Raw genomic sequence first — 11,929 nt, forward strand, 5'->3', positions numbered from 1 at the left:
CAGCCCCACAAGAGCCTTTTGCACCCAAATATTCACAGCTGTACCTCAGGGCCTAGAACAGTGCTTGGTCTCTAGTCAGTGCTCAAAAGTATGTGTATAATATGTTCAAGGTTAGAGGGAACCCAGGGCTGGAGGGAAGCTGGCCTCCTCAACAGTGCCAGGTTTTACAGGAAAGGAGTTGGCCAGCAATGAACTGGGAGACCTGCCCCCAAAGAGACTGGTGGGACGGGGCATGCTGGCCATCTCCCACCAATCTCCCACCTTCTCACGCCCCTTCTAACTTGCTCATCCCTTCTGTTCTCCCTGCTCAGCTGCTGCCTTTGGCCCTTGCCATTTGGTTGCCTAGAGCTGCAAAGGCACCAAGTCCAGAAGCAGGGTCTAGAGGTGGCGGCTTCCAGGGTGCAGGTACTTGCACAGCCAGATCTCTAGCCCTGGGAGCCAGGTGGAGGCTTTTTCGTGGCCTCCCGAGAGCAAGGTTATGTTGCAAAGCACAAATGAGCAAGACTGAGCTGGACTGGGTGGAGATACCTGCCCCAAAGGGATTTTGGCTTAAGGGATGGTCTGGGACTCTCCTGGTTGCTCCCCAGTGTGGTCAGGTGGCTGGAGGCAGAGATGATAGATGACTTTTGTGCCACACAGGCTTAATGTCACATCCTACTTCTGCTGTTCATTTTGTTTGTGTATCCTTGGGCGGTAATTTTACCTCTCCGAGCCTCAGTTTTCTCATCTGTAAAATGGGAACAATAATATCTTCCTCTTTGGGTTGCTGTGAAGTGAGATAATATGTGGTTCTTGGGGGCCACTACCAGATGAATTAAAGGTAGGGAAACAGCTTAACACAGTCCTCTTGCTCCCACATACGCAGATGGAATAAAACATTATCAAGAGAAGAGAGGAGGCTATGTGTCTGGCTGTACAAATTGAGAAGTAGGCAAATCTGCTGTCTCTCTGTGCCTCCTAATCTCCTGTCCCTGGTACTCACTCCCCACTAAGTGCTCTCCCTATGATGCAGGTGAGCTTTGATGGGGACTCCTGTGGCACCTAGAAGCATCTCCCCACGTGCCCGTCTCCCCTCACCACTACCTCCCCCAGCTATCTCTCTTTTGTACATCAACATCTTCTAGAGCCTTATTCCTCAAAGTGTGGCCGAGGACCAACAGCATCAGCAACCCCTGGGAGCTTGTTAGAAATGCAGAATCCCTGCCGAGACCTACTATATCAGAATCTGCATTTTAAAAAGATCCCCAGAGGATTCAACCCTAGGAGATTCAGGTGGGCTGAGAAGCATTAGGTGGAGGTTTAGAGCAACTCCATCTAAAATACATGAGATTCACAGCTTTCTGAGTTTGATGGTGTTTGATGCTGTTACTGGAAATTTTATCTCAAGCCATATGAGGACATCCACGTAACATTAGGAAATTGGTATTTCATTCATCCTGGGAGGGTATATTCCTGATCTCCACCAAAGGACCCTATACTGATTTGCTTGTTTTAAATGAAATCATTTTAATCGGAATACTACAGAATATAATTTTTAAGACCCTTTAAAAATATATATTTATTTATTTATTTTGGGTACACCAGGTCTTAGTTGAGGCAGGCAGGATCTTCAGTTGCAGCATGCAGACTTCTTAGTTGCAGCATGCGGAGTCTTAGTTGTGGCGTGCATGCAGGATCTAGTTCCCCAACCAGGGATCGAACCTGGGTCCCCTGCATTGGGAGTGTGGAGTCTTACTCACTGGACCACCAGGGAAGTCCATGTAGAATATAATTTTAAAGGTAAATCACATATAGGCCTGTAACAGAAGATTCTTCTCTATGCTTCTCTATTCTCAAGTCAACCACGTTTAGTTCTGTTTGTTATTCCTTCTTGTATTTACCTTTATGCTTCTATTGCTATTTCTTGGATTTTTATGTTTAGATGTTATCTGTGGATTTCCTGCTATGGAATTAAGGATTTAGCTTTCCTACCACCCCTCTCCCCAACATACACCAAAATACACATACACATTTCCTCCTGCCATCCTCCCAAAAGAACTAAATCACTGGAGTCAATATTCAGTGCTTATATTATGACCATGTAAAGATTATTGTTCAACTTTTTTTGTTCCCTGGAGTTAGCAATTACTTTGTTTTACCATTTGCTTGGTTTTCAAGGCACTAGTTGCTAATTCAATCCCAAAGCTTCCAACAAAACTAAACATTTTGCATATGTCTAAAAACAGCAGATAGGGACTTCCCTGGTGGCGCAGTGGTTAAGAATCTGCCTGCCAATGCAGGGGACATGGGTTCGAGCCCTGTTCTAGGAGGATCCCACATGCTGCAGAGTAGCTGAGCCCGTGTGCCACAACTACTGAAGCCCGCACGCCTAGAGCCCGTGCTCTGCAACAGGAGAAGCCACTGCAATGAGAAGCCCTCATACAGCAACGAAGACCCAATGCAGCCAAAAATAAATAAATTAGAAAACAAACAAAAAAAACCCAGCAGATAATCAGTTTCATTTTCTTCTGGAGACATCCCTCCTGGAGCATCTATCTTTTGATTCCAGGCTGGGTTGCTTGCTTTCTTCGCCTGGAAACATAGCTGATGTCCCAGGTCTTTCTCATCACCACTCTCCTGTGTTTAGCCTCACTTCTTTCTTAGTTTAGTTCCTTATTTTTCTGAAGCACATGCTCTAGTAGCTTCCTAAGAAAGAGTGTATGCAAGGTCAAGTTTTTGAAACCTTGTTTGGCTTAAAATGTCTTTATTCTACCCTTATACTTGATAATCGTTTAGACAGATATGTTACTAGGTTGTAAATCATTTTCCCTCAGAATTTTGTGGGCATTGCTTTATTGCTCTGGGAAGACTCAGAGAAAGGCAATCAATGAATGGTTCCAAGGGCTGGGGGCATTGGCTCTATGACTGTTGAGCTCACCACCACCAAAGATCTCAAGGTCACCAGGCTTGAATCTTTGAACAGAATCCCCTGGAGGCAGATATGCAGCCGGACCCTTGCTCTGTCTCCTCCTCTCCTAGGGCCTGTGTGGTCACTGTCCCCCTACCCCTACCTCCATCAGTTTTCCTTCGAAGTATGATATGTGAACAAGGATTAAGTTCTCTCAGTTATGACCCATTTCCACTCTTGCCTCTCAAGTCACTAAACTGAACCTCTGTAACCATTTACAGATTATTAGTGGAGATAGGTTTCCTTTCCAGGTGACCAATCCCTTCATACATGCTCATTTTCCATAATTTCATTCTTGGAGGATGACCTTAATCTCCAATTTTGGGGTTACTATGTTGTAGCCCTCTTACAGTCATTCTCTGTGCCATTTCTGGAATGCCAGTATCCAGAACACCTCCCACAAACAGCAATGCTTCAAACAGCTAAACAGCCCCTTCCTGCCCCACCCCCATTTAGTAGGTCATGTGGGAGCCCTGCCCCAGAAAGCCTCTGGTTGCTTCCTGGCAGAGTCTATCTCTGCATTCCAGGACTGCAGTTCTGAAAAATCCCCCACAAGAGCCCACAGGCCTCACCCTACTTTCAGGGGAGAGAGCTGGGGACAGACAGATTGAGTGACTTGCCCCTGGACACCCAGCCCCAGGAACCCGAGAGACAAGCAGCCCTTCATCCTGTGGTAAGCTGCCCAGGTGGTGATGGGGTTATAATGCCTTCCTGGCAACTCAAATCCCCACCGGAGGGCCCTAGGGCGGAGAATTAGCAAAGACAAGAGGATTAGTCTTAGCTCTCAAAAGTCAGACCTCCCTTTGGCTAAACTCTGCCTAAGCTACCCGCTACTTATGAGGCCAGAACCAGCACTAGCCTGCCCCTTACCCCAGGTCCCCACCTGGCAGTAGGTCACAATGCTCCAGCCGCCCAACCCACCAGAATGGCTGACTGAAGTGGGAGGGGGTGAGGAGGGTTTGGTGGGTGGGTGCGTGGGGACGGGGAGATTTCTAAGGAGCCCAGCTCCCCACTGCCTGAGCTCACCCTTGAGTGTCTGCCAGGGCCCCACCCCCTCCCATGGTCCTCCCCCCAATACTCCTTCCCAGCCCTAGTCCTTCCTGTAACCTCCACCTCCCTCCATGACCCGCCTCTGCTTACCCAGGCCCAAAGCCCTTGCTTATCCTGTCCCAGTCCCTTCCAGGGGCGTGGGTGTGGGGAGGGATCGGGTAGCCCAGTGGGTCCATGTGTGTCCCCCTGGGGCCCTAGCCAGGCCCAGGTCCTGGACAGTGTCCTAGGGCTGGGGGCACTGGGGCTGGCAATTCGGGCAGTCTTTTCCACAGCTGGCTCAGCCTCGCTGCTGCTGCTACTGGTCAGCTTACTGGACTTCGACCTGCTCCACCGGTAAGTGGACAGCAGCCTGGCAGGTTGGGCAGGTGAGCAAGGGGTCAACCTCCCAAAGCCCAGCTGCCACCCTTTCTCTCCACAGGCCTGCAGGTCCCACCTGGCCACAGCACACACATCTCACAGGGGGCCAGAGTCAGGGGGCCGGTGAGGGTCCAGGGCAGCAGCAGGCTCCACTCCTGCCCACAGTGGCAGTCACAGGACGACTCAGCCTCCAGGAGGCTCTGCTGCTGCTGCTCCTGGGCCTGGGGCTACTCCTGGGAGCCCACGGCATGCCCTTGGCACTGCTTGCCCTGGCTTTCTGCCTCCATCCTTGGGCCTGAATGCCCTCCGGAAACACACTGACAATGCTGTTTCCTCAGGCCTCCTTTCCTCCACCCTGGTCTGGGAAGGTGGGAGAATACTCCTTTATCCCCCAGCCTGCACCTACCTTGGGGGACCTCTGAGGTCTCCCCACAATGTGGACAGTAGATACCTAGGTCTGAGTCCGAGGGCATCAGTAAAAAGTGAGATAAGGGACAGGGAGTCCAGTGCAGGGAATGGAGCCATCTCAGAACCTCTAGGTTAGGGGTCACTATTCTGGCCTCCACTGTGGTTCTAGAGAATGAGGGTCCAGAGAGAAAGAACTGTAAGAGAGTGGATTGGGACTGGATATCGGCCAGCAGGGAAAGGAGGGATCCAGAGAGGTCTTTCCATAAGAAAACATGAGAAACGACATTTGTGGGCTCACCAGGCTCCCTGCCAGCCTGGAGGGTCCATGAAAGAGGCTCAGGTAAGCCTCACATCCTGCAGTGTTTCCTCTCTTGGCTGGACCCCACCCTAGTCCAGGTCACAATGGGGCTCCTTTGGGAAGGGTGGGGGCAGTGAGAGTGGGGGCTCCACTCTGGCTGGACGCTGCAGGAAGCAACATGACCTAGGTGGCTCTGCCCAGAGGTAAGACCCATGCCCCAGCTCAAAGCCCCACCACACCCATGCTGGTACCCTCCTGACCCCTGCACCCTCACCCACCCTAAGGTGCCAGGCATCTCCAGGGCTGCTCCTGCAGCTGGCGTGGCTCTCTCCCCAGGTGCACCAGAGGTGATGCAGCAGCCGCGAGCGGAGACGCATGCCATCGGGGCTGGTGAGGGGCCACAGCGTGCGGTGCCCTGGTCGGCCTGGGTCACGCGGGAGGGCTGGGTGCGCTGGTGCGTGTGCCATGTGCCCCCAAGCTGGACACAGTGGTGGGCCACGTCAGGCTGGCGGCAACCGCTGCAGTGTGTGCTGTGGGGTCTGGAGGGGACCCTCTACCTGCTGCTGGTGCTGATGCTGTGCCACGCGCTCTTCACCACCGGCTCCCACCTGCTGAGCTCCTTGTGGCCCGTGGCAGCTGCAGCATGGCTCCATCTGCTGCCGGCTGTCCTGCTGCTGGTGCTCAGTGCCCTCCCCGCCCTGCTTTTCACCGCCTCCTTCCTGCTGCTTTTCTCCACACTGCTGAGCCTCGTGGGCCTCCTCACCTCCATGTCTCACCCAAGCCATGCTCAGGACTTGGACCAATAGAAGGGCAACCCCATCCTGCTGCTTGTGTCTGTTGAGCCCTGGCCTAGGGCCTGAAGCCCAGGGGAGAGGGAGGGCAGTTGGGACCAGGGCCTTCCTGCCTCAGCAGGCCCCAGACCTTCAGGCCTTAGTTGGGACTGGTCAGGGCATGCATGATGTTGCTGGAACTGGCAGGGTAGGCTGTCCTGACCTCTGGGCACCTCCCTCAAGCTGATGCTGCAGGTACTTAGGGTGGGGGGGCAGGGACTTTGAGAAGAGACATTAGGGCAGAAGGCTTAGCCAGGGGCAGAGCTTGACCAAGCCGTCAAGAGCTCCCACATGCATGTGGTGACACCACTGGGGCCCCCTTAGCAGCTGGCGGCATCTTTTTTTTGCAGCTGCTCAACTGTCTCAGCTTCAGATTCATAGAGAACTACTTAGGTACCTCTGTATTTGCCATTCCCCCCACCAACCTCCTCTTTCCACTTCCCCAGGCTCTAGAAAGGGCCCACTGACAGAAACTTAGCTGCGAGAGGTCTAGCCAGAAGCCTCATGGGACCTCAGCCAACTCACCTTCCGGACCTTTCTGCCTAAGCATTCCCCCACTCCCTAGACTTCCTACCTCCTGCCTCAGTCCACATCCCCACCTCTGGGAAATGGGCCAACCAGTGTAGTGAGGTTCCCAGAGAGCACTTACTCTTTAAGACTCCTGAGGTTTGCTACGGAAAAACAAACAAGAAGTCCCATTTCACCCACCTATGCAATGTGTGGCCTTGGCCAATTAGTTTCTTTGAGCCTTGGTATTAAGTGGGTCCTGTCATGGAGCTGTTGTGAGTCAAAGGCAATAATACCTATGTGTGAAGTACTTTGAAAAGACCAGAAAACTGCACGATATTGTATTGAACTCTAAACAGCAGGAAGCTTCTCCAGGCCTTCAGAGAAATGTTCTGTCATGGATACAACTGGGGCCCTACCATGGTAAACAGCGGATGGACGAATGTGAACAAAATTTAAAAGGTTGTATGCCATGAAATCTCAAAATATGCAGGTGTCGAACTCTTCTGATTGTGAAATGCTTGGGGCTGGGGCTTGGTGCCAGGAAAAGTCTTGCACAGCTATGTGAGTGGGGAAAGCATGGCCCACGGGTTTCTAAAACCAATCCAACAAGCTGCTTACAGCACCAGGAGGGCCTTGGAAGGTGGCATCCCTTGATGCCCAGGATGCTGGCTGTTCACACATCAGCTAACCCTCCAAATAAAACAGTGAGTGATCAGTTACTACAGGTAAGACGTTTGATAGATAAGACCCACCACCTGACCCCCACCTCACTCCAGACCTCCACCTAATCCCTGACCCTCCCCAATCTAGTCTTGACCCCACTATATACATAACCCTAAAATCCCTGTTCCTAAATCCCTCAACCAAAAGGCCCCTCTCCTGCCAGCTAAATACTCAAGCCCTGGGGACCAGCCCCTAGAACCCAGGTTCATTTTTGCTAAAACCCATTCGCTGCGGAGTTTCATAACTCTGGTCATCTGGCCACTGGTCATCAACAGCAGCTCCTGAAACCCCAGACACAGTCCTCCTTTTTTCCTTTCAGTTCTCCCTGAAATATGACCTGGTAGCAAGGGCAAAGGCAGGACATGGAGGTGGAATAGGTTCATGGTTAGCACGGGCTCTGGTGTATTAGCTGAAGCTGGGTTTGAATCCCAGCATTGTCACTTTCTAGCTCCATGGCTTTGGTAAAAATTGCTAAGTCTTCTTGAACTTCATTTTCCTCTTGGTTAAAACAAAGGCAAGAACACCTGTCTTGGGGCCCCTGTGGGGCACTTGGTATGTGAGGCAAAGTTTCTGGACTGACTCCTCACACCACAAACTGTAGCTATGCTGTTACCATCCCATTTTAGAGATGAGAAGTCAGGCACAGGATAGCTGCTTGCCAATGGCAAGGCCAGGTTGTTTTGAGTCCTAGTCCAGCCTAACAGGCTACTAAAGGGAAAGCAATGGAGGAAATATAACCTAACTGAAGACCCCAGGGCTTCTCAATGCCTGTTCTTTAAGCTCCTGTCAGAGATGAAGCCAGGATGCCAATCTTGGGCCCATCATTGACTTGGCCGTGCATTGCTAGCCAGGGACATCACTCCAGAGCCTTGGGGCCACTCTGATTGAGAGAGGAGGTTTCGGCCCAGACCAGACACACTGGGGGGCAGGATTTTGGCAGGAGCAAGGAGAAGGCCTTCTTCCCTTCCCCACATAAATATATATCTTCTACCCTCCTGCGTTGCTGGTGTGGGGTAGGGTGGCACAGCCAGACTGGAGAGCAGATAGGCAATACTTATCAAATTAGATCAACACATACCCTGTGACCCAGCAACCCAAAATGAATTCTCACAGAGGCCCATAATGGCCTTGTTCCTCAAAGTGTGGTCCCAGGGCTAGCAGTATAGGCATCACCTGTAAACTGGCTACAAATGTAGAGTCTCAGGCCTTGCCCCAGGTGTGATGAATCAGAACCTGCATTTTTAACAAGACTCCCAAGGGATAACTTTGCACACTGTGAGAAGTGCTGCAGGTGAGGAGATATGTTGAGGGGATACGTCTGAGAATGATGATTGCACTCACTGGTGGTGGCAGGAAATGGAAAATGTGAAACATGGTGGATGAGCACTGTGGAGAGGAGGCAGCAGTTAGAAAGGGTGGAAACTATATGGATTGATCTTGAAATCCTAGTGTTGAGTGAAAAGAAGCTGAATGAAAAATAATGCAATTTTTTTCACACAAACTTAAAATGCATGCCAACAAAACCAGACACTTTCTTCTTCTTCTTTTTTTTTTTCTTGATAAGAACAAAAAATAGAATGGAATGGCGAACTCTAGAGCCAGCCAAATGGGATGGATGGAGTACACAGATAAAAGGAAATAAAGTGAGGGACCTTGCAGAGAGGAAAGAAAAACATAACTCCTGAAATTACTTTAAATGTAGACAAAGTCATCCATTTAGACTTAAAACGCTTAATAATGCAAGCCTGGGGAGAATGAACATGCTAGAATGAAGTTCTAAGCCCTTCCGTTTGGGCCAAGAAGGGAAAGCTGTCCCACTGGCCTCAGTGACCTGGGAGGTTGGGTGAGTTTTCTTTGCTGGCCCTACCCCATCCAACCCCGCAGCGGGCTCAGATGGGGTGGGGTTCCAGTAACGCTCGTGGCCTGGCCAGAAAAATAATCAGATCAGGCGGAGCATAAAGAACCGGAGTGGAGGAGGTGTCAGCCGCGAGGGGCCTTGCATGTGAGAAAGCAGAGAGAGGATCCACAGCGGCATACACGCACCCTGGGGGGGCGCCTAGGAGCAGGAGCGCCCGGTAGGACTTTCCTCTGCCCCAAGGACCGGGGAGCAATGAGTAGGAGCGGCCAGGATGCGGGAGGGTCAGAGAGGGCGGTGTCAAGGGGGATCATAAGGCTGGGGGCTCCACTTGAGCTAGAGTTGTCAGTGGCCACCCTAGAGGGAAGAAGAGGGGTCTCTGGAAGCAGGCGGTGCGGCGCCCAGGGAACCGCTCAGGACCAGCTACGTGAAGCCGGGAGGGGGCGCTCTCACCCAGACGCTTCTGTGCCGGGGAAAGGGGGCGGCCTCGCCCCCGCTAGCGGGTGAGGGGAGCAGCACTACTCGCCGAGAGTCCGTGGCCACAGAGAAGGAGGGGGCCGACTGGATCCTTGGGGGAGGAGGAGGAGGAGGAGAAGACCTGCGCTGCGCGGGGAGGTTGCCCCAGGAGCGACCTCTAGGCTCAGGTGCGCGGGAGAGGGGTCAGGGCGACGGCTGGAGAGCGCCGAGCTCGCGCGTTGACCGTGGAGGTACAGTTGGGTGGGCATGGGCCTGATGTTGGGAAGGAAATTCCTAGCCTTGCCAGGGATCAGAGGGCTGTGGGCACCCACATAGGGTAAGTGCTAGCCACCCCCGTAAATCAACACCTCCCCCCACCTCCACCCCACCCCCGGAATCGCAGCCCCTTGACTCGGTGCATGGCTTGCTCCCCTAGCGGAGACCTCCAGCTCTGGCTACGAAGAGTCGGGCTTGGCTGGGTGTGGGAAGGAACTGAGGAGGGGGAGAGGTATCTCCCGGGCCGGGCCGGCAGTGGCGGAGAGGGTAGATCCTGGGGCCAGGAAGGAGCATCTCCGGCCCACTGGCGGCTTCATTGACTCCTCAAAATCTCCTTAACCCAAAACTCTAGCCTGAGTTCCCCAGCCTGAAACCCAGAGGCATCGAGGGCAGAGCTCATGAGAATCCAGGAGAAGGGCCCAATCTAGCCGGCTTCACTGTCTCCGACTGCTGTCCTAACCCTAGTCTATTATTCCATCCTTCCGGGGTTAAAGACCTGTCTTTTGTAAGGTTCTGTCAGGATATGGATGCAACCAACTTTGGACAAGTTATTTTCTGCTGAGCAAACTTTTCTATTACCTTTCAAATATTTTCCATCTTCAAAATAGAAGAACTTAGGAGCTGTAGCTTTTATATTTTCTGGCCTGTGTCTTCAAATGTCTAAAACCAAAAAAGTTTTAAAAATTGATATGTGATACTGTATACTTGCAAAATATTTGTAACATATATGTAAGTTGTGAAGCCCTCTAAACCCAAGGATACCACATCCATCTAAAAGCCAGATGTTATGAGAATAGGTCCTCTTCCTTTGTGTTCATCTTCTGACTATACAAGCTGGAATTCCCAGACAATGGTATATGGAATTGCTGTTCACAGGTAACTTTGACTTGATCCTGATTTTGAAATAACTGCTTTTAGGTTTCCACCATTAAGAATTACTGTGGAGTTTTGATAGTTAACTTTTATCCAGTCAAGGAAATTCCTTTCTACTCCTAGTTTGCTAGTAGCAGTTTTGATCATGAGTGGATGTTGAATGTTAAAAAAAAATTTTTTTTCTTCATCTACTACAAGGACTACTTATTCTGCTTTATTCTGTTTATATGGTGAATTAAATTTTTAGGTGTCTTTTTAATGTTAAACCACTCCTGGATATCCTGATTCTTTTTTTTTTTTTTGGCCAAACTGCATGACTTGTGGGATCTCAGCTCCTGACCAGGGATTGAACCAGGCCATGGCAGTGAATCCTAACCAGTAGGCCACCAGGGAACTCCACTGGTTCCCTTTTAATTGACATATAATTCATACATTTTACATGAATAACATGCAGAAATATCGAGGGTATGGCTCAATTAAAAAAATTTTTTTTGCCCTCACTGCACGGCATGCAGGCCGACCTGGGATTGAACCCATACCCCTGCATTGGAAGGGCAGAGTCTTAATCACTGGACTGCCAGGGAGGTCTCTGGCTCAATAAACTTTAACATATTTGTGTGTCTTTGTGTGGCCATGTAACTACCAGCCAGATAGAACTTTTCCATCATCCCAGGTAGTTCCATCATGCCCTTTCCCAATCAATACCTCCCCCAAAAGGTAACCACAATTCTGATTTCTATCACCATAGATTAGCCTATTCTTGAAATCATGCAGAATAAAATCATATAAAATGTACTCTAGTTTCTGGCTTCTTTCAACATTATATCTGTGAGATTTATCCATGTCATTATGTTTTTGGCTGCATTGGGTCCTCGTTGCTGTGCGCGGGCTTTCTCTAGTCGCGGTGAGCAGGGGCTACTCTTCATTGCAGTGCGCGGGCTTCTCATTGCGGTGGCTTCCCCCCGGCTGCGGAGCACAGGCTCAAGGCACGCGGGCTTCACCAGCTGTGGCACACAGGCTCCGCAGTTGTGGCTCACAGGCTCCAGAGCGCAGGCTCAGCAGCTGTGGCACATGGGCCTAGTTGCTCTGTGGCATGTGGGATCCTCCCAGACGAGGGCTCAAACCCATGTCCCCTGCATTGGCAGGCGGATTCCTAACCACTGCGCCACCAGGGAAGTCCCCACTCTCCTGTTGATGGACATTTGGCTTGTTTCCAAGTTTTGGCTACTATAATAAAACTTTTATGAATATTCTTGCACAGGTCTTTTGGTAAATCTGTCTAGATGTACTCATTTCTCTTGAAGTGAAATTGCTGAATCACAGAGTACATAAATGTTCAACTTTAG

General features: G+C 50.9%; 2 protein-coding genes across 2 annotated transcripts; both read left to right on the forward strand.

Annotated features, from left to right (window-relative positions):
- Positions 1–4,068: 4,068 nt before the first annotated feature.
- On the forward strand, positions 4,069–4,653 carry C15H20orf141 (chromosome 15 C20orf141 homolog). Its single transcript, XM_032603979.1, is given in 3 exon segments — positions 4,069–4,138; positions 4,141–4,330; positions 4,416–4,653. Coding segments are annotated over 3 exon segments (498 nt in total).
- Positions 4,654–5,225: 572 nt separating this feature from the next.
- Positions 5,226–5,866, forward strand: TMEM239 (transmembrane protein 239). The gene is made up of 2 exons (XM_032603839.1): positions 5,226–5,263; positions 5,345–5,866. Exon 2 carries the CDS (start codon positions 5,411–5,413, stop codon positions 5,864–5,866), a length of 456 nt encoding a protein of 151 aa, XP_032459730.1. The 5' UTR covers positions 5,226–5,263; positions 5,345–5,410.
- Positions 5,867–11,929: the final 6,063 nt, after the last annotated feature.

This window comes from Phocoena sinus, chromosome 15 (assembly GCF_008692025.1).
Source record: "Phocoena sinus isolate mPhoSin1 chromosome 15, mPhoSin1.pri, whole genome shotgun sequence".
Lineage (NCBI taxonomy): Eukaryota > Metazoa > Chordata > Mammalia > Artiodactyla > Phocoenidae > Phocoena > Phocoena sinus.